The sequence below is a fragment of the Coregonus clupeaformis genome, chromosome 36, assembly GCF_020615455.1.
Source record: "Coregonus clupeaformis isolate EN_2021a chromosome 36, ASM2061545v1, whole genome shotgun sequence".
NCBI lineage: Eukaryota > Metazoa > Chordata > Actinopteri > Salmoniformes > Salmonidae > Coregonus > Coregonus clupeaformis.
The window spans coordinates 20,331,129-20,354,727 of record NC_059227.1 but is presented as its reverse complement, the minus strand read 5'-3'; the positions used below and the strand labels follow the sequence as shown (position 1 = coordinate 20,354,727).

Below are 23,599 nucleotides of genomic sequence, written 5' to 3'. Positions count from 1 at the left end.
CAAAATTAAACGGGCCTATTTACATTTGAAGTCGGAAGTTTACATACACCTTAGCCAAATACATTTAAACTCAGTTTTTCACAATTCCTGACATTTAATCCCAGTAAAAATTCCCTGTTTTAGGTCAGTTAGGATCACCACTATATTTTAAGAATGTGAAATGTCAGAATAATAGCAGAGAGAATGATTTATTTCAGCTTTTATTTCTTTCATCACATTCCCAGTGGGTCAGAAGTTTACATACACTCAATTAGTATTTAGTAGCATTGCCTTTAAATTGTTCAACTTGGGTCAAACGTTTCGGGTAGCCTTCCACAAGCTTCCCACAATAAGTTGGGTGAATTCTGGCCCATTCCTCCTGACAGAGCTGGTGTAACTGAGTCAGGTTTGTAGGCCTCCTTGTTCGCACACGCTTTTTCAGTTCTGCCCACACATTTTCTATAGGATTAAGGGCAGGGCTTTGTGATGGCCACTCCAATACCTTGACTTTGTTGTCCTTAAGCCATTTTGCCACAACTTTGGAAGTATGCTTGGGGTCATTGTCCATTTGGAAGACCCATTTGCGACCAAGCTTTAACTTCCTGACTGAAGTCTTGAGATGTTGCTTCAATATATCCACATAATTTTTCTTCCTCATGATGCCATCTATTTTGTGAAGTGCACCAGTCCCTCCTGCAGTAAAGCACCCCCACAGCATGATGCTGCCACCCCCGTGCTTCACGTTTGGGATGGTGTTCTTCGGCTTGCAAGTACCCCCTTTTTCCTCCAAACATAACGATGGTCATTATGGCCAAACAGTTCTATTTTTGTTTCATCAGAACAGAGGACATTTCTCCAAAAAGTACAATCTTTGTCCCCATGTGCAGTTGCAAACCGTAGTCTGGCTTTTTTATGGTGGTTTTGGAGCAGTGGATTCTTCCTTGCTGAGCGGCCTTTTAGGTTATGTCGCTATAGGACTCGTTTTACTGTGGATATAGATACTTTTGAAACTGTTTCCTCCAGCATCTTCACAATGTCCTTTGCTGTTGTTCTGGGATTGATTTACTTTTATCTCTAGGAGACAGAATGCGTCTCCTACCTGACCGGTATGACGGCTGCGTGGTCCCATGGTGTTTATACTTGCATACTATTGTTTGTACAGATGAACGTGGTACCTTCAGGCGTTTGGAAATTGCTCCCAAGGATGAACTAGACTTGTGGAGGTCTACAATTATTTTTCTGAGGTCTTGGCTGATTTCTTTTCATTTTCCCATGTCAAGCAAAGAGGCACTGAGTTTTAAGGTAGGCCTTGAAATACAGCCACAGGTACACCTCCAATTTACTGAAATGATGTCAATTAGCCTATCAGAAGCTTCTAAAGCCATGACATCATTTTTTGGAATTTTCCAAGCTGTTTAAAGTCACAGTCAACTTAGTGTATGTAAACTTCTGACCCACTTGAATTGTGATAAAGTGAATTATAAGTGAAATAATCTGTCTGAAAACAATTGTTGCAAAAATTACTTGTGTCATGAACAAAGTACAGTGAGGGAAAAAAGTATTTGATCCCCTGCTGATTTTGTACGTTTGCCCACTGACAAAGAAATGATCAGTCTATAATTTTAATGGTAGGTTTATTTGAACAGTGAGAGACAGAATAACAACCAAAAACTCCAGAAAAACGCATGTCAAAAATGTTATAAATTGATTTGCATTTTAATGAGGGAAATAAGTATTTGACCCCCTCTCAATCAAAAAGATTTCTGGCTCCCAGGTGTCTTTTATACAGGTAACAAGCTGAGATTAGGAGCACACTCTGTCCACAGAAGCAATCAATCAATCAGATTCCAAACTCTCCACCATGGCCAAGACCAAAGAGCTATCCAAGGATGTCAGGGACAAGATTGTAGACCTACACAAGGCTGGAATGGGCTACAAGACCATCGTCAAGCAGCTTGGTGAGAAGGTGACAACAGTTGGTGCGATTATTCGCAAATGGAAGAAACACAAAAGACTGTCAATCTCCCTCGGCCTGGGGCTCCATGCAAGATCTCACCTTGGGGAGTTGCACTGATCATGAGAACGGTGAGGAATCAGCCCAGAACTACACAGGAGGATCTTGTCAATGATCTCAAGGCAGCTGGGACCATAGTCACCAAGAAAACAATTGGTAACACACTACGCAGTGAAGGACTGAAATCCTGCAGCGCCTGCAAGGTCCCCCTGCTCAAGAAAGCACATATACAGGCCCGTCTGAAGTTTGCCAATGAACATCTGAATGATTCAGAGGAGAACTGGGTGAAAGTGTTGTGGTCAGATGAGACCAAAATCGAGCTCTTTGGCATCAACTCAACTCGTCATGTTTGGAGGAGGAGGAATGCTGCCTATGACCCCAAGAACACCATCCCCACCGTCAAACATGGAGGTGGAAACATTATGCTTTGGGGGTGTTTTTCTGCTAAGGGGACAGGACAACTTCACCGCGTCAAAGGGGACGATGGACGGGGCCATGTACCGTCAAATCTTGGGTGAGAACCTCCGTCCCTCAGCCAGGGCATTGAAAATGGGCCGTGGATGGGTATTCCAGCATGACAATGACCCAAAACACAGGGCAAAGGCAACAAAGGAGTGGCTCAAGAAGAAGTACATTAAGGTCCTGGAGTGGCCTAGCCAGTCTCCAGACCTTAATCCCATAGAAAATCTGTGGAGGGAGCTGAAGGTTCGAGTTGCCAAACGTCAGCCTCGAAACCTTAATGACTTGGAGAAGATCTGCAAAGAGGAGTGGGACAAAATCCCTCCTGAGATGTGTGCAAACCTGGTGGCCAACTACAAGAAACGTCTGACCTCTGTGATTGCCAACAAGGGTTTTGCCACCAAGTACTAAGTCATGTTTTGCAGAGGGGTCAAATACTTATTTCCCTCATTAAAATGCAAATCAATTCATAACATTTTTGACGTGCGTTTTTCTGGATTGTTTTGTTGTTATTCTGTCTCTCACTGTTCAAATAAACCTACCATTAAAATTATAGACTGATCATGTCTTTGTCAGTGGGAAAACGTACAAAATCAGCAGGGGATCAAATACTTTTTTCCCTTACTGTAGATGTCCTAACCGACTTGCCAAAACTATAGTTTGTTAACAAGAAATGTGTGGAGTGGTTGAAAAACGAGTTTTAATGACTCCAACCTAAGTGTATGTAAACTTCTGACTTCAACTGTATATAATGAATATGAATTCAGAGGACAGAAATTATTAAATATTAAAGCATTAGACCACTAAAAGCTTCGGTCATACAAAAGTTATACTTAAATCCGAACTGGTTCTCTAGCAAATTAGTAAGATTGTCTCACCCCATGTTCAATAATGGCCCTTTTCCTTTATTCAGATTACAACCTCTCACTTTCAGTTATTTGAAAAGGAAATAATCTCCCAAATATCACTATTTCTTAAACAAGCCATAGAAAGTTGGTTGCCATTTCAATTTAATCCTCCAGAAACGACAGAACAAATAATGCAACAAATATTGTGGTTAAACTCAAATATACTAATTGTTAAAAAACCATTATTTTTGGAAAAAATGTTTAAAAAAGGTATAATCTTCGTAAATTATATCATTGGTAGAACTGGTAGAATTATGTCGCACATGCAGCTAACAAAAACATATGGAAATGTCTGCTATATCCAAAATTACAACCAAATTATTGTAGCATTACCGCAAACATGGAAGAGGAAAGTGGAAGGGGGAAAAGGTAAGGGACTTGTCTGTCGGCCCTGCATTTAAGACCATAATTGGTTAAAGAAAATTTTGAAAAATAAAAAAGTATACCAGTTTCATTTAAGGACCAAATGATTGACAGCTGTCCCATATAGATTGCAAAATAGTTGGGAAGAGATTTTTTACGTACCGATTCCATGGCAAATGGTTTATGAACTGATACGCAAAACGACGCCAGATTCAAAACTTTATTATAAAATTATTATACAAAATTATTGCAACCAATATAATGTTTTTTATATGGGGATACAATCTTCCCAGCTCTGCAGATTTTGCTGCGAAGAGACAGAATCATTAGATCATTTGTTTTGGTGCTGTCCATTTGTAGCCTTTTTGGTCACAGGTCCAGGAATGGCTAAAGGATTGCAATATTTACCTGGAGTTAACCCTGCAGATAGCACTACTGGGTGATCTGAAAAGTCATTGTCAATCGATCAATAATCTAATGATACTTTTAGCAAAAATGTTTATTTTCAATTTACAATCTGTAAAAACTGAGAATAGAAGGGCTCAGAACTTTTGTGAAACATCACAGTACAGTTGAGAAATATATGGCAAGTAGAAATCCAATATGGATGGTGTTAAGAGATAGATGGGAGGGGTTGAATGGAGCTGAAGGTTGGGACTAATAACAACTAATAACAACAAAATAACTCATGTTAAACATACTGTCTTCATAATAAGTATATAGGTTGAGAACATTTGTGAAAAAGAGCACAGTTTGAGGGATATGGCATGTAGAGGCAAACCGGATGGACATCATGAAAATGATCGGAGAGGTTGAGGGTAGAGGAAGTTCAGGAGTAAAAACAAACAAAATATAATTATTGTAAAATTGACTGTGTCCATAAAATGTATATAGTATGTATAAGCAAGTAGAGGCCTAAGCGTTGTTGTTCACTAGTTTACTCCTATACAACAGTTTTCAGCTCTGCTAATATAATTGCAAAAGGGTTTTCTAATGATCAATTAGCCTTTTAAAATGATAAACTTACATTAGCAAACACAGCGTGCCATTGGAACACAGGACTGATGGTTGCTGATAATGGGCCTCTGTATGCATATGTAGATATTCCATAAAAAATCAGCTGTTTCCAGCTACAATAGCCATTTACAACATTAACAATGTCTACACTGTATTTCTGATCAATTTGATGTTATTTTAATGGACAAAAAAATTGCTTTTCTTTCGAAAACAAGGACATTTCTAAGTGACCCCAAACTTTTGAACGTATATTAACGTATATATATATTTGCGGGGAAAAAACATATGTGGGATTGGAAGTGATGCAGACAATTACACTGATGGAAGTTACAATCTATCTGCAATAATAAAGCTAATCTACCCCCTAAGAAAAAAAAAATTATATATATATATATATATATATACAGTGGGGAGAACAAGTATTTGATACACTGCCGATTTTGCAGGTTTTCCTACTTACAAAGCATGTAGAGGTCTGTAATTTTTATCATAGGTACACTTCAACTATGAGAGACGGAATCTAAAACAAAAATCCAGAAAATCACATTGTATGATTTTTAAGTAATTAATTTGCATTTTATTGCATGACTTAAGTATTTGATACATCAGAAAAGCAGAACTTAATATTTGGTACAGAAACCTTTGAATGCAATTTCAGAGATCATACGTTTCGTGTAGGTCTTGACCAGGTTTGCACACACTGCAGCAGGGATTTTGGCCCACTCCTCCATACAGACCTTCTCCAGATCCTTCAGGTTTCGGGGCTGTCGCTGGGCAATACGGACTTTCAGCTCCCTCCAAAGATTTTCTATTTGGTTCAGGTCTGGAGACTGGCTAGGCCACTCCAGGACCTTGAGATGCTTCTTACGAAGCCACTCCTTAGTTGCCCTGGCTGTGTGTTTCGGGTCGTTGTCATGCTGGAAGACCCAGCCACGACCCATCATCAATGCTCTTACTGAGGGAAGGAGGTTGTTGGCCAAGATCTCGCGATACATGGCCCCATCCATCCTCCCCTCAATACGGTGCAGTCGTCCTGTCCCCTTTGCAGAAAAGCATCCCCAAAGAATGATGTTTCCACCTCCATGCATCACGGTTGGGATGGTGTTCTTGGGGTTGTACTCATCCTTCTTCTTCCTCCAAACACGGCGAGTGGAGTTTAGACCAAAAAGCTCTATTTTTGTCTCATCAGACCACATGACCTTCTCCCATTCCTCCTCTGGATCATCCAGATGGTCATTGACAAACTTCAGACGGGCCTGGACATGCGCTGGCTTGAGCAGGGGGACCTTGCGTGCGCTGCAGGATTTTAATCCATGACGGTGTAGTGTGTTACTAATGGTTTTCTTTGAAACTGTGGTCCCAGCTCTCTTCAGGTCATTGACCAGGTCCTGCCGTGTAGTTCTGGGCTGATCCCTCACCTTCCTCATGATCATTGATGCCCCACGAGGTGAGATCTTGCATGGAGCCCCAGACCGAGGGTGATTGACCGTCATCTTAAACTTCTTCCATTTTCTAATAATTGCGCCAACAGTTGTTGCCTTCTCACCAAGCTGCTTGCCTATTGTCCTGTAGCCCATCCCAGCCTTGTGCAGGTCTACAATTGTATCCCCTGATGTCCTTACACAGCTCTCTGGTCTTGGCCATTGTGGAGAGGTTGGAGTCTGTTTGATTGAGTGTGTGGACAGGTGTCTTTTATACAGGTAACGAGTTCAAACAGGTGCAGTTAATACAGGTAATGAGTGGAGAACAGGAGGGCTTCTTAAAGAAAAACTAACAGGTCTGTGAGAGCCGGAATTCTTACTGGTTGGTAGGTGATCAAATACTTATGTCATGCAATAAAATGCAAATGAATTACTTAAAAATCATACAATGTGATTTTCTGGATTTTTGTTTTAGATTCCGTCTCTCACAGTTGAAGTGTACCTATGATAAAAATTACAGACCACTACATGCTTTGTAAGTAGGAAAACCTGCAAAATCGGCAGTGTATCAAATACTTGTACTCCCCACTGTATATATATATATATATATATATATATATATATTTGTTTCATCGAATATACTGTATTTACTTTTAGATACCTTTATGTAGCCTACAATTAGGACAGGTCTGTGCTGAACAGTTAAAATAGCTGATACCAAAGTCTCATTTTAACATTTTCCATTGGCATATCTTTGAAGGGTATTCCTATGAACAGTCTTTGATCTCGACTGAAGTATGAAAGGCAAGAGCTTATAGGGAAACTGAATTCAAATTGGACCAGCCTTGCCAAACAGATAAGGATCACAGGGAATGAAAACTAATGCCATTTCCCTCAGCCAATTAATCCCCATCCCTCTGTCCGCAGTCCGCACACTATCTGATCTTCCTCTCAAGGCAGCCTAATTAAAATTAAATATTAATATTCCGCTTGGTTATCTCTCTCTAGAAAGCTGCTGGTGACGTGCTAATAAACATGCCAGCAGATGTTAATTTATTTCGTCAGTTCAGCAAAGGATTTAAAATATATATATTTATTTCAATTACAGCCATATTAAATCCAGTGCCAATTAACGAGATTTCGTTTAACTTAATTTGGCACACAGCACATGCCACTAGCAATTACAGAAAATATAAGGACAGGGTGTGTTAGATATGGCTCACTGACTCAAGATGGGAAGAGATGTGCCTTTGCATTTAGCACTCAGATACATTCTATTTGGCATCAGCTCTCTGCTCCTCATCTCTGGTAGACAGAGACCAGTCTAAATCTGGGCTCCAGAATGATCACTCCCTCATAATAATAAAAATATCAACTAAGTTTTGCCCAGCTCCTGTGAATGTGGCTACATGTATTTATTTTCTTTCAGTCGTGGGACATGTGGACATCCCAGTTGATGTGATGGCCTTGCGGTGTTAAGGTGGTGTGAAGATGCTGTAGCCTGTTTCAGTGTAAACAGGCTGATGAGACAGCAATGCCAGCCAGGGCATGTGTCCAATCACAACAACAAGACTCAGACTGACGATGGGACAAAACCTCAGCTGCTGCTGGGTGACATGGGAACTGGGAAAGCGACTGCAGTTGGCAGTCTCAGTCTCAATGCTCAGTACAGCCAGTCCTGACTGAGGGGAGGACAGCTCTTTTTCACTGGTGGTGGTCGGGTCCAAACGATGGACCCGACCACCCCATGACATCTGGGCCAGCCAGGCACACAACGACATTACTGGGATGCCACAGATATGTCACATGGGGAGACACATTTCTAATGTTACACACTCAGTGCCATTGAATCACCACACAGTCTAAGGACGGACATGTCATAACTAGTACTCGGGCCAGAGAACTCATGGAGTGTCACTTGCATGACGGTCAATAACTGTGGTCAATAACCATGGATACATGAATCTGTAATTAGACTAAGACAGACTGGGTGTAGCCTCCGCCTGGCTCTGAGGAAACAGATACTGAATAGAAAAATGATCAAATAATAACAGTGACTCAGACGCAGTAGTTATTTTAACAGGGTCCCGAGTCGCTCCTGTGTCCTTTCCTTTGAGATGTGCCTGATATGAAAGGGATCTCTGGGGCCTGGGCTCATTAGGTTCAGTGGAGGATAGTGTGGAGATCAATGTTATGTTGATGCTGCGTGGTGCATGCAGTGTGCCATTCCCCTGAGAAACTGGAAATCATTACTATACAGATCCCATTACTCTTACTCCAGCTCCTCTAACTCCATGCTCCAGATACGGTACAGTGGCATCTGTACAAAGATATAATATTCTACTGTATCTTAGTCCATGCCGCTCTGTCATTGCTCGTCCATATATGTATATATTCTTAATTCCATTCCTTACTTAGATTTGTGTGTATTGGGTATATGTTGTGAAATTGTGAGACATTACTTGTTAGATATTACTGCACTGTCGGAGGTAGAAGCACAAGCATTTTGCTACACGCGCAATAACATCTGCTAAACATGTGTATGTGACAAATAACATTTTATTTGATTTGATTTGAAAGACAGATGGACCTATTGCCAGCCCAGCACCCCCTCCTGACAATTAGGGGTAAAGTGCCTTGCTCAAGGGCACAACAGCAGTAGGTAGTATACATAGATATTGTACCTGGTAACCCTTTGGCTGCCGACTCACTCCCTGCAGATTTCCCTGCATGCATCTAGGGGTTCGAACCGATAACCTGCCGGTAATAGGCCTGTCTTTATAACCTTGAAGTTACTACCGCCCCTGTTCATTTAGCTCTTTCCTCACTCCCTTGCCTTTCTTCAACCATTTGACCTGTCTTATCAACCCTTCCCTGCTCAAAGTATGTCATTTAGAAATGTGGGTGAAACTATTCCTTAAATTCTCCCCCCAAGCGGTTAAGCCTAGCGTTTAAGAGCGTTGGGCCAGTAACAGAAAGGTCGCTGGTTCAAATCCCCGAGCCAGCAAGGTGGAAAAATCTTCCCCTTGAGCAAGGCAGTTAACCCACAACAACTGCTCCCCGTGTCGATTAAGGCAGCCCCCTCCCCATGATCTCTCTGATTCAGAGGGGTTGGGTTAAATGCGGAAGACACATTTCGGTTAAATGCATTCAGTTGTGCAACTGACTAGGTACCCCCTATCTCTTTTTCAGCGGAGATAGACCAGGAAACCACAGGAGGTTGGTGGCATCTTAATTGGGGAGGACGGGCTCATGGTAATGGCTGGAGCGGAATTGGTGGAATGGTATCAAATACATGGTTTCCATATGTTTGATGCCATTCCATCTGCTCCGTTCCAGCCATTAATATGAGCTGTCCTCCCCTCAGCAGCCTCCACTGCAGGAAACACTCTTGCTTTTGGACGACTCCACTATAGCCTAAAGTTAAAGAAGAACACAAAAGCCTTACACGCAGTGAGTATTCTGTAAATGCCACCTTTTTTATATACGAGGGAAGGTCCTCGGGACACACACGTGAATACATAGGACTGTGGACACACCAAGCGACACACCAAGCTTGAGCAGTAGCCGGGTCTTGCCAGGTACATGTTGAAAGATTTGCTGTTTATTTTGAAAACTGATTGTTAAAAGGAATTTATAATTAATTGAATACTTTGTGCTCACAACAGAGTCAAATGTGAGAGGGCAGCCCAGATGACCAAGTGGCTGAAGAACAACATCTGGCCGGCAAACAAAGTTGCGGAGTACATGAAATAGACCACGATCCAGCGGGCTCAGAGGACCAGACAGAATGGGGCCAAGACAGTCGAGATAGTTTGAGAGTATTCGCGTCTGCTGGATACTCCAGGCATGGTGGGTTAAATTGTTTACAGAAACATTAGACTCGAATTTGATTCTGTTTACTGTGATTAACTAGCCTAACCCACGGGACTCAGTGCAGGGAGAGCTGTGACCACACTGGTCTGAAAAGGAAGCTGTTTGTTTATGTACTCCTAAATTGTGCGACAGGGTTTGATTGGTTCTCTCAAATGTTAGTTTCTTCCTTGGGTTGAGACCTCCCATTGTTTGGATTTGAAAATCCAACCATGGTAATACAAGGGAGCAGCGTTCGGGTGTTGAGTGTGGCTGTACGTGTGGGTGTTTGAGTGAGAAAGACACAGAGGAGAGCCAACCAGTGAAAGCACAGCCCCCTTCATTATTGACGCATTGTGCCGAAAACATTAAAGAGCCATTCCAGACTGAGGTCAGGAGGACTTCGAAAGTTAGGTTTTAGCCAGTCTAATGATTAACTGCAATGGAAAAGTCATTGTTTCTAAGCCTTACTACAGATTGCTTAGGACTTCTCCATTTTAAACCTGGACTGCTCAGGGAAACTCACTGAGAACTGGATCGCCGTCTTCAAGGACAAAACATTTGCTTCGCCAGCCGAGAGAAGCAGGCCCAATATCTTCTCTTTGAAGTGCAGGTATAGTTTGGAATGACCCTGCTGGTGGTGCCTCAGATGCTCATTCATTTTTTGCCTGAAACAATCAAGTTATTCACTAAACATTCTTCTCTCCAGATGCACAACGTGACATTGCTTTAAGACTTCTGCCAATGGTCCTTCCGTCACCAGTCTACAAGTCTGGCAGGAAGACATTCCGACCCACCTTCGAAGAGACCAGAAAGTCCTTATTTGACTTGCCGCCTGTAAGTTTAAATAGTGGATAGGCATAGGGAGATTGGTGGGGAAATTAGATGATAGCATTTGTAAACCTTGAATGAAAGGAACAGCATTCCAAAATTGGTTAACTGCACACTCTAAGACGTGTAAATGAACCTATGAGCCTCAGCCCCAAATTAATGGAAGATGTAGGCATCAAACAGGGATTGGGTGTTTATATTAATGTGTAAATGGCTATATAGTATACAAAATAAATAGTGTGTGATGGCATTGTCAGTGTGCCTCCATGCTTTGCACAAGTCCTCATATTCTAAAATCGAATGATTTCTATCTAAAAGATTGGGACCAACATGGTTGAGTACATGCGCCAGGCGGAGGTGACCAGCCCCTACCCATTTATGTTGGCTCTTGGGGACTGCTCACAGGTATTTACAGTCATTAGTGGACAGGCTTTGGAGCAAGGTACATTGCTTGGGGCACTGGATGTGTGCTTCAAGTCCTATTATGTGTTTGATATCAACTTTCATACAGACCACAGTGTATCATCTGCCAGGAACAGAATCCCCCGCAGTAAGACTGTTGAGAGCAGGGGTGAAAGTAAGGTGGTACGGCGTCCCGGCAAAATAAATAGTGGGGGTACCGGTAAAACGTGAGCCTATCACAATTAATACAACATGCCCAAAAAACTATAGGCTATTACACCATTATTTAACATTACTGCATGTCAGCCGCATTGAAGATTAGCGAATTGACTGGAAACCGGGTGGTAAACGTTCCAAATTGCGTTGTGGTTTGAGGAGAACACTTACATTTTGTAAAGGCGGAGTTGAGTGGCAAAGACACTCACGGACAAGGCGGAGATGAGTGGCCAAGACCGAGGCGCTCAAGGACAACAGTGGATGCATCAATTCAGGCGTAGGCCTAATGACAATCGCAGAATGTCATTACAATACACGTAGGTGTTTTGTAACTGATGTCTCTTTCCATTCAACAAATTGCGGGTGCACAGTTCACTGTTGAGGTTTGGATGCTGAAATTATTTTGTGAGTGAACGAATGTGCGTGGGTAGCCTGCAGGAGCGCCTTTGTTAAGTGATTGTTTGACAATCAGATGAAAACATCATGACTGGTTGTGTTTATGCCACATTAAAAGGCAGAGGCTTTGGCGTCTCCATAAGGCTATGGGAAGCTAAGGTTTCCTTAAAGTAAATTGAATTGCCAAAATTCTATAGCCTAATTAGCTTACTGTTGTCTATACAGAAATAAATACAATCATTCAAAATATGCTACTATACCAGAAAGCATGATTTGGCCGCAGAGGATCATTAGCTTCTATTTAAAAAAAGCTGTGGATTGTTTTAAATCTCATAGCCTGCAGTCGGAAGGGCCCACAATTTGGGCAGCGCGCGCTGCAAATACCAACAAGATGATTGTTGAGTTGCAACTGTCAGTGAAAAGCCAGGCATATCGCAGTATTTAAAAATACAATCGCGGAAAATCTGATTGGAAAGCAAATGGCTATTGCTGTGAAAAGATGACAATGAAAAGACTCCAATCCGTCTTTTAGTTTTCCAAATTCTTAACTTAATTGAGCGAACAGTAGCCTATCTTATTGGCACCAGCAGAGAACATCGGCCATATACCCTGTCTTTATCATTGGGTCAGTGCCACTTTTGTTTGTTTTTGGACAATAATTTCCTCCTCCAGGTTAGATGGTCGTCATATTTTCGTGTGCCGATTTTATATGGATCAGACAACATCATTTTGATCTGTTTGTCAGTGTCAGCAGAGTAGGCTAAACTGTAATTTTTGTAGTCTTAAAAAAAGAATTGTGTCCCGTACCAGTAAGAAATTAAATCTACTTTCACCCCTGATTGTGAGCATGTATTTTTTTCCACTGAACAATAGTGGATAAGTATCTGCTCTTGTATGTAGTGTGAGAAGTGACTGGAAGAAGCACATGTTTGTGTTCCTCTGAATTAATAGATCAATGAACGGATGAGCGATGAGTGTCTCTGATTCAGGGGGGTTGGGTTAAATGCAAAGACACATTTCAGTTGAATGCATTCAGTTGTGCAACTGACTAGGTATCCCATTTCCCCGTCCCCTTCATATTACAATGCTAATGTGCTCTTAAGGCACTATTTATAGCTCTGTTAAATTGACTTTCAGTTTGTTTTAATATCTTTCAACATTTACAGTGCTATGAAAAAGTATTTGCCCCCTTTCTAATTTTCTCTACTTTTGCATATTTGTGATACTGAATGTTATCAGATCTTCAACCAAAACCTAATATTAGATAAAGGGAACATAAGTGAAAGTGTTGGGTGAAAGTGTTGTGGTCAGATGAGACAAAAATGGAGCTCTTTGGCATCAACTCAACTCGCCGTGTTTGGAGGAGGAGGAATGCTGCCTATGACCCAAGAACACCATCCCCACCGTCAAACATGGAGGTGGAAACATTATGCTTTGGGGGTGTTTTTCTGCTAAGGGGACAGGACAACTTCACCGCATCAAAGGGACGATGGACGGGGCCATGTACCGTCAAATCTTGGGTGAGAACCTCCTTCCCTCAGCCAGGGCATTGAAAATGGGTCGTGGATGGGTATTCCAGCATGACAATGACCCAAAACACACGGCCAGGAGTAGCTCAAGAAGAAGCACATTAAGGTCCTGGAGTGGCCTAGCCAGTCTCCAGACCTTAATCCCATAGAAAATCTGTGGAGGGAGCTGAAGGTTCGAGTTGCCAAACGTCAGCCTCGAAACCTTAATGACTTGGAGAAGATCTGCAAAGAGGAGTGGGACAAAATCCCTCCTGAGATGTGTGCAAACCTGGTGGCCAACTACAAGAAACATCTGACCTCTGTGATTGCCAACAAGGGTTTTGCCACCAAGTACTAAGTCATGTTTTGCAAAGGGGTCAAATACTTATTTCCCTCATTAAAATGCAAATCAATTTATAACATTTTTGACATGCGTTTTTCTGGATTTTTTTGTTGTTATTCTGTCTCTCACTGTTCAAATAAACCTAGCATTAAAATTATAGACTGATCATTTCTTTGTCAGTGGGCAAACGTACAAAATCAGCAGGGGATCAAATACTTTTTTCCCTCACTGTATGTGACAAAGTGGCCAAAGGTTTGCCACAACTGTTTGCCAGACGCCTGCTTTTTCGGAAAGGGTTTGTATCACTAATGTGTCTTTTGCTTTGTTTAAAGTAATAACCTCTCTTCCATCACTGGCAATGAAGGGAACATCTATCCAGGGGACTGGTTCGCACCATGCTGTCCAAACTCCCAAGGTTGTCAACTTTACCAAAAGAGTCACTTCTGTCAGTTTTACGGTATCGTTTTTTTGTTTAGGCTACTCCTAGCGCAAACAACCGCGCTCCAAGCATCAGGGGTGTAATCATTACGCCGATTCTGTTGCTTACAAAACGTTTTACAATAGAAACCGTTTACTCCAAACGAAAAATGCAAACGAGAGTTTCTATTGGACAAATTCTGGTAGGTCCCTCCCCGTTTCGTTCCGTTTGCTCTGTTTGCATCTATTTGGTTCTTAAACGGTTTCCGTAATGAATATACCCCAGTCGTGCGTAACGGTGATTTCCGAAATTCAAAAAATAGCTACCAAATGATAATAAAATACAGTGATAATAAAAACGAAGTTCTGATGACAGCAAAACGTTTGCAAAAATGCAAATATCAAATTCTAAACAGTGCTATAGAACATTGAACATCACCCAGAACATTGGATTTTTTCCCGCGGGATTAATTTTAATCACTGGACATTGATCACCGGATATTCGGCCAGTCTGCACAGCGCGTTATCGACCCAGAACATATCAGTTTTTCCGCCGGAATCACTGAATCACTGGACCTTTAACTCCGGATTCATCGCTACCAGCTGGCTACAACAAAACGGACGCTGTGGTCTGGCTAATCATCCTGAGCTAGGCCCATCTCCCGGCTATCTACCTCTCTGTCAACCGGACGGGACCACCTAGTGTTGACACGGAGCCCCGCCGATCCTACACGACTGGTCTGCCGACGAAATCGTCTGATGTGGTTACGACGTTAACCACGAAGATTCCATCCATCGGCTAGCCCTGGCCCGCTAGCACACGCTATCCGTGGCCTCTTACTCACTAAACTGAACTAGCTACTGAACTAGCTACTTGCTATTAGCCACAGCTAGCGGTGTTTCACCCAAAACATTGGATTTTTTTCCGCGGGATTAATTTTAATCATTGGACATTGATCACCGGATATTCGGCCAGTCTGCACAGCGTGCTATCGAACCAGATCATATCAGTTTTTCCGCCGGAATCACTGAATCACTGGACCTTTAACTCCGGATTCATCGCTACCAGCTGGCTACAACAAAACGGACGCTGTGGTCTGGCTAATCATCCTGAGCTAGGCCCATCTCCCGGCTATCTACCTCTCTGTCAACCGGACGGGACCACCTAGTGTTGACACGAAGCCCCGCCGATCCTACACGACTGGTCTGCCGACGAAATCGTCTGATGTGGTTACGACGTTAACCACGAAGATTCCATCCATCTGCTAGCCCTGGCCCGCTAGCACACGCTATCCGTGGCCTCTTACTCACAAGTGCTTCACCACCGGACCTTATGATAACTCAGCTATACAGCTGATATCTGCTGGACTGTTCCTTTTTTACGGTACTACATCCTGTTTATGTTTAGCCTCAGCCCAAACATGGTTCGTTTATTGTTGTTTCGGTTATTTCTAATTGTACTATATCACTGTAGACCCCCCAGCCTAGCTAAACCTGCCTTAGATAGCTCCTTTGTCCCTCCCCCATACACTCAGAGACCGACTCAATTGATGCCTCTAGAGATACTATCTCTTTCATTGTTACCCAACGCTTAGGTTTACCTCCACTTTACTCATATCCTTCCATATCCTTGTCTGTACATAATGCCCTGAATCTTTTCTATAACACCCGGAAATCTGCCCCCTTTATTCTATGTACCCAACGCACTAGAAGACCAGTTCTTAAAGCCTTTAGCCGTATCCTTATTCTAGTCCTCCTCTGTTCCTCTGGTGATGTAGAGGCTAACCCAGGCCCTGCAGCCCTCAGTATCACTCCTACTCCCCAGGCTCTATCATTTGATGACTTCTGTAATCGCAAAAGTCTTGGTTTCTTGCACATAAATATCAGAAGTCTACTTCCTAAGTTTGAGTTATTCACTGCGTTAGCACACTCTGCCAACCCTGATGTTCTAGCAGTGTCTGAATCCTGGCTCAGGAAGGCCACCAAAAATTCTGAAATGTCCATCCCCAACTATAACATTTTCCATCTAGATAGAACTGCCAAAGGGGGTGGAGTTGCAATCTACTGTAGAGATAGCCTGCAGAGCTCCATCATACTATCCAGGTCTGTGCCCAAACAGTTTGAGCTTCTACTTCTAAAAATCCACCTTTCCAGAAATAAGTCTCTCACTGTTGCCGCTTGCTACAGACCCCCCTCAGCCCCCAGCTGTGCCCTGGACACCATATGTGAATTGATTGCCCCCATTTATCCTCAGAGTTTGTACTGCTTGGTGACCTAAATTGGGATATGCTTAATACCCCAGCCATCCTACAATCCAAGCTAGATGCCCTCAACCTCACGCAAATTATCAACGAACCTACCAGGTACAACCCTAAATCCGTAAACATGGGTACCCTCATAGATATCATCCTGACTAACATACCCTCTAAATACACCTCAGCTGTCTTCAACCAGGATCTCAGCGATCACTGCCTTATTGCTCTGCGTCCGTAACGGGTCCGCGGTCAAACGACCACCCCTCATCACTGTCAAACGCTCCCTAAAACACTTTAGCGAGGAGGCCTTCCTAATTGACCTGGCCCAGGTATCCTGGATGGATATAGATCTCATTCCGTCAGTAGAGGATGCCTGGTTGTTCCTTAAAAGTAATTTCCTCTCAATCTTAAATAAACATGCCCCATTCAAAAATACAGAACTAAGAACCGATATAGCCCCTGGTTCTCCTCAGACTTGACTGCCCTTGACCAGCACAAAAACATCCTGTGGCGTACAGCATTAGCATCAAATAGCCCCCGCGATATGCAACTTTTCAGGGAAGTTAGGAACCAATATACACAAGCAGTCAGGAAAGCAAAGGCTAACTTTTTTCAAACAGAAATTTGCATCCTGTAGCACTAACTCCAAAAAGTTTTGGGACACTGTAAAGTCCATGGAGAATAAGAGCACTTCCTCCCAGCTGCCCACTGCACTGAGGCTAGGAAACACTATCACCACCGATAAATCTACAATAATCGAGAATTTCAACAAACATTTTGCTACAGCTGGCCATGCTTTCCATCTGGCTACCACTAACCCGGCCACCAACTCTGCACCCTCTGCTGCAACTTGCCCATGCCCCCCCCGCTTCAACTTCACACAAATTCAGACAGCTGATGTTTTGAAAGCGCTGCAAAATCTGGACCCCTACAAATCAGCTGGGCTAGACAATCTGGACCCTTTCTTTCTAAAACTAGCCGCCGAAATTGTCGCAACCCCTATTACTAGTCTGTTCAACCTCTCTTTCATAACGTCTGAGATCCCCAGAGATTGAAAGCTGCCGCGGTCATCCCCTCTTCAAAGGGGGTGACACTCTAGATCCAAACTGCTACAGACCTATATCCATCCTGCCCTGCCTTTCGAAAGTATTCGAAAGCCAAGTTAACAAACAGATCATCGACCATTTCGAATACCACCGTACCTTCTCCGCTATGCAATCCGGTTTCCGAGCTGGTCACGGGTGCACTTCAGCCACGCTCAAGGTCCTAAACGATATTATAACCGCGATTGATAATAGACAGTACTGTGCAGCCGTCTTCATCGACCTGGCCAAGGCTTTCGACTCTGTCAACCACCGCATTCTTATTGGCAGACTAAATAGCCTTGGTTTCTCAAATGACTGCCTCGCCTGGTTCACCAACTACTTCTCAGATAGAGTTCAGTGTGTCAAATCGGAGGGCCTGTTGTCTGGACCTATGGCAGTCTCTATGGGGGTGCCACAGGGTTCAATTCTTGGGCCGACACTTTTCTCCGTGTATATCAATGATGTCGCTCTTGCTGCTGGTGACTCTCAGATCCACCTCTACGCAGACGACACCATTTTGTATACATCTGGCCCTTCATTGGACACTGTGTTAACAAACCTCCAAACGAGCTTCAATGCCATACAACAATCCTTCAGTAGCCTTCAACTGCTCTTAAACACTAGTAAAACTAAATGCATGCTTTTCAATCGAACGCTGCTAGCACCCGCCCACCCGACTAGAATCACCACTCTCGACGGGTCTGACCTAGAGTATGTGGACAACTACAAATATCTAGGTGTCTGGTTAGACTGTAAACTCAACTTCCAGACTCACATAAAGAATCTCCAATCCAAAGTTAAATCTAGAATCGGCTTCCTATTTCGCAACAAAGCCTCCTTCACTCATGCTGCCAAACATGCCCTCGTAAAACTGACTATCCTACCGATCCTTGACTTCGGCGATGTCATTTACAAAATAGCCTCCAACACTCTACTCAGCAAATTGGATGTAGTCTATCACAGTGCCATCCGTTTTGTCTCCAAAGCCCCATACACTACCCACCACTGTGACCTGTATGCTCTTGTTGGCTGGTCCTCACTACATGTTCGTCGTCAAACCCACTGGCTCCAGGCCATCTATAAATCACTGCTAGGCAAATCCCCGCCTTATCTTAGCTCATTGGTCACCATAGCAGCACCCACCCGTAGTCTGCGCTCCAGCAGGTATATCTCTCTGGTCATTCCCAAAGCCAACACCTCCTTTGGCCGCCATTCCTTCCAGTTCTCTGCTGCCAATGACTGGAACGAATTGCAAAAATCTCTGAAGCTGGAGACTCTTATCTCCCTCAATAACTTTAAGCATCAGTTGTCAGAGCACCTTACCGATCACTGCACCTGTACACAGCCCATCTGAAATTAGCCCACCCAACTACCTCATCCCTATATTGTGGTCCTCTGTAGCTCAGCTGGTAGAGCACGGCGCTTGTAACGCCAAGGTAGTGGGTTCGATCCCCGGGACCACCCATACACAAAAATGTATGCACGCACGACTGTAAGTCGCTTTGGATAAAAGCGTCTGCTAAATGGCATATTATTATTATATTATTTTTATTGTTATTTATTTTGCTCTTTTGCACCCCAGTATCTCTATTTGCACATAATCTCTTGCACATCTAGCATTCCAGTGTTAATACTATTGTAATTATTCTGCACTATAGCCTATTTATTGCCTTACCTCCATAACTTGCTACATTTGCACACACTGTATATATATTTTCTGTTGTATTTCTGACTTTATGTTTTTTTTTTACCCCATATGTAACTCTGTGTTGTTTTTATTGCACTACTTTGCTTTATCTTGGCCAGGTCGCAGTTGTAAATGAGAACCTGTTCTCAACTGGCTTACCTGGTTAAATAAAGGTGAAATAAAAAAATAAAAATAAAACTGTACGTTTTCGACAGTGTTACTTCAACACATGATGTGATTAAAAAGTAGCTAAATCGAAGTGTAAACTCACCTAAACCAGGTACAAAAGTGTTGAGAAATAGGCATATTACAGCTACTGGGAATGGCATGTACGGAATAGCTGCACGCAAAGGTCCTTTCTTCTCTCTTACTTGGACCACAACGCCACTGGTCGAAGAAGTAACTCCCTTTTCATTCATTTCGGTGTCTTTCTGGTCCATCTTGAGCGTAAACACGCAAAGTATCAAATATTTATCACTGTTGATTCTCTCTCTGTCAAAGACTCCCTTGCGCAAACAGGACGAGCACACCTCTCCAAAAATGACCAACTGCATGAAATGGACTGTGTGTACGTAAGCGGCGCGCAAGCACTTTAGATGGGAAGTTCGAGAACGAAAGGCTCTTTATGAATGGCTCTGTTTGGTGAATGTTGGGAACCGAATCGAATTTATGAAAGAGCCGTTCATTTGACTCCCTTATTTGCATACTTCTACTGCTGTTTTTTGAGCTCGAGACATTATCTGTATATTTTATTTTTAAAAACATTCTCTGAAGACGGTAAATCCTCACTGCGGGAACAAAAGGTAGTGTTTTTGCAAGCCATTTCATTTCGACATGTTTTATTTTAACTCACATTTCACAATCTGACATAACGTTAGGCAACTTTTTAGCCTTTACATTAGAATGTTTCTATTTTTCATATTTTTTTAAGCACTAGGCTACTGAACAAAGAGCCGTTCATAATGAAGAACCGTTTGGGGGCCAAATGTACGGCTCTTTTAGGTAAACGGACCCAAAAAATCCGGCTCACTGAAAAGACTGGGAATGCACATCACTAGCAAGCACTGAGCATCTGCTCCTTTGCATAGTTTTACCAGGCTGGTCTCATGGACTAAACGTAACATAGTAAACGAAAATCCGGGACATTCAAATTAGCATGATATGTTACATTTGGTATGGTTACATAAGACAGAAGGTTACTTAAAATGCCCACACCAGTAGAAAGCCACTTTTTTTAACTGAAAGACGATGGCCAGAGCTTACCATGATGTTGCACAATGATTTAAGTCAATAAGTCATTGTTTTAGTCAAAGTATGATATAGTTGGGCTTGAAAGTGACAAATCCGAACTGCCCACTTCGTGCAAATCCATGTGAATAAGGTGTCTTTTCCTATAATATGACATACAAATTTTTCAGCCTACGTTTCGTTTCATGGCTGGGTTTGTTTGCTGGCATTGTTTATTAATCAGAAACAGCTGCAAAGCTATTCCAATCCAAAGTTAAATCTAGAATCGGCTTCCTATTTCGCAACAAAGCCTCCTTCACTCATGCTGCCAAACATGCCCTCGTAAAACTGACTATCCTACCGATCCTTGACTTCGGCGATGTCATTTACAAAATAGCCTCCAACACTCTTCTCAGCAAATTGGATGTAGTCTATCACAGTGCCATCCGTTTTGTCACCAAAGCCCCATATACTACACACCACTGTGACCTGTACGCTCTTGTTGGCTGGTCCTCACTACATATTCGTCGCCAAACCCACTGGCTCCAGCCCATCTATAAATTCACTGCTAGGCAAATCCCCGCCTTATCTTAGCTCATTGGTCACCATAGCAACACCCATCCGTAGTATGCGCTCCAGCAGATATACAGTGCTATGAAAAGTATTTGCCCCCTTTCTAATGTTCTCTAATTTTGCATATTTGTGATACTGAATGTTATCAGATCTTCAACCAAAACCTAATATTAGATAAAGGGAACATAAGTGAACAAATAACACAACAATTACATATTTATTTCATTTATTTCATAAACAAAGTTATGCAACACCCAATTCCCCTGTGTGAAAAAGTAATTGCCCCCTTACACTCAATAACTGGTTGTGCCACCTTTAGCTGCAATGACTCCAACCAAATGCTTCCTGTAGTTGTTGATCAGTCTCTCACGTCGCTGTGGAGGAATTTTGGCCCACTCTTCCATGCAGAACTGCTTTAACTCAGTGACATGTGGGTTTTCAAGCATGAACTGCTCGTTTCAAGTCCTACCACAACATCTCAATTGGGATTAGGTCTGGACTTTGACTAGGCCATTCCAAAACTTCCAATTTGTTGGTTTTAGCTATTTTCATGTAGACTTGATTGTGTGTTTTGGACCATTGTCTTGCTGCATGACCCAGCTGCGCTTCAGCTTCAGCTCACAGATGGATGGTCTGACATTCTCCTGTAGAATTCTCTGATACAGAGCAGAATACATGGTTCCTTCTATTAAGGCAAGTTGTCCACGTCCTGAGGCAGCAAAGCATCCCCAAACCATCACACCACCACCACCATGCTTGACCTTTTGTATGATGTTCTTACTGTGGAATTCAGTGTTTGGTTTTCGCGGGGTACAAGTACTGAATCGATGTGCAGGGGTATGAGGTAAATGAGGTAGATATGTACATATAGGTAGGGAATAGGATAGATAATAAACAGTAGCAGCAGCGTATGTGATGAGTCAAAAGAGTTAGTGCAAAAAGGGTCAATGCAGATAGTGCGGGGAGCTATTGGTTAACTATTTAACTAACTATTTAGCAGTCCTATGGTTTAGGGGTAGAAGCCATATAGGCTATATACAGGGTGTACCGATACAGAGTAAATGTGCTGGGGCACCGTTTAGTCGAAGTCATTGAGGTAATATGTACATGTGGGTAGGGTTAAAGTGACTATGCATAAATAATAAACAGAGTAGCAGCAGCGTAAAAAAGGAGGGTGGGGTGGGGTGGGGTGGGGGGGGACAATGCAAATAGTCATAGGTAGCCATGATTAGCTGTTCAGGAGTCTTATGGCTTGGGGGTAGAAGCTGTTAAGAAGCCTTTTGGACCTAGACTTGGCGCTCCAGTACCACTTGCCATGCGGTAGCAGAGAGAACAGTCTATGACTAGGGTGGCTGGAGTCTTTGACCATTTTTATGGCCTTCCTCTGACACCGCCTGGTATAGAGGTCCTGGCTGGCAGGAAGATTGGCCCCAGTGATGTACTGGGCCGTACGCACTATCCTCTGTAGTGCCTTGCGGTCGGAGGCCGAGCAGTTGCCATACCAGGCAGTGATGCAACCAGTCAGGATGCTCTCGATGGTGCAGCTGTATAACTTTTTGAGGATCTGAGGACCCATGCCAAATCTTTTCAGTCTCCTGAGGGGGAATATGCTTTGTCGTGCCCTCTTCATGACTGTCTTGGTGTGTTTGGACCATTATAGTTTGTTGGTGATGTAAACACCAAGGAACTTGAAGCTCTCAACCTGTTCCACTACAGCCCCGTCGATGAGAATGGGGACGTGCTCAGTCCACTTTTTCTTTCCTGTAGTCCACAATCATCTCCTTTGTCTTGATCACGTTGAGGGAGAGGTTGTTATCCTGGCACCACACAGCCAGGTCTCTGACCTCCTCCCTATAGGCTGTCTCATCATTGTCGGTGATCTACCACCGTTGTGTCGTCGGCAAACTTAATGATGGTGTTGGAGTCGTGCCTGGCCATGCAGTCATGGGTGAACAGAGAGTACAGGAAGGTACTGAGCACGCACCCCTGAGGTGCCTCGTGTTGAGGATCAGCGTGGCAGATGTGTTGTTACCTACCCTTACCACCTGGGGACAGCCCATCAGGAAGTCCAGGATCCAGTTGCAGAGGGAGGTGTTTAGTCCAAGGGTCCTTAGATTATTGATGAGCTTTGAGGGCACTATGGTGTTGAACGCTGAGCTGTAGTCAATGCATAGCATTCTCATGTAGGTGTTCCTCTTGTCCAGGTGGGAAAGGGCAGTGTGGAGTGCAATAGAGATTGCATCATCTGTGGATCTGTTGGGGCGGCATGCAAATTGGAGTGGGTCTAGGGTTTCTGGGATAATGGTGTTGATGTGAGCCATGACCAGCCTTTCAAAGCACGTCATGGCTACAGACGTGAGTGCTACGGGTCGGTAGTCATTTAGGCAGGTTATCTTACTGTTCTTGGTCACAGGGACGATGGTGGTCTGCTTGAAACATGTTGGTATTACAGACTCAGTCAGGGACATGTTGAAAATGTCCGTGAAGACACTTGCCAGTTGGTCAGCGCATGCTCAGAGTACACATCCTGGTAATCCGTCTTGCCCTGCGGCCTTGTGAATGTTGACCTGCTTAAAAGTCTTACTCACATCGGCTACGGAGAGCGTGATCACATAGTCATCCGGAACAGCTGATGCTCTCATGTAT

General features: G+C 43.2%; 1 protein-coding gene across 2 annotated transcripts in view; it reads right to left on the bottom strand.

The window, feature by feature from the left end:
* Positions 1–19,755, bottom strand: part of LOC121552711 (protein stum homolog) — a 37,918-nt gene extending 18,163 nt beyond the window's left edge. For both annotated transcript variants that reach the window (XM_041865723.2, XM_041865724.2), the window contains exon 1: positions 19,425–19,755. In XM_041865723.2, the coding sequence (XP_041721657.1) occupies positions 19,425–19,707 (283 nt within the window). In that variant the 5' untranslated portion in view covers positions 19,708–19,755. The remainder of the gene's footprint in view (positions 1–19,424) is intronic.
* Between the last annotated feature and the right edge of the window lie 3,844 nt (positions 19,756–23,599).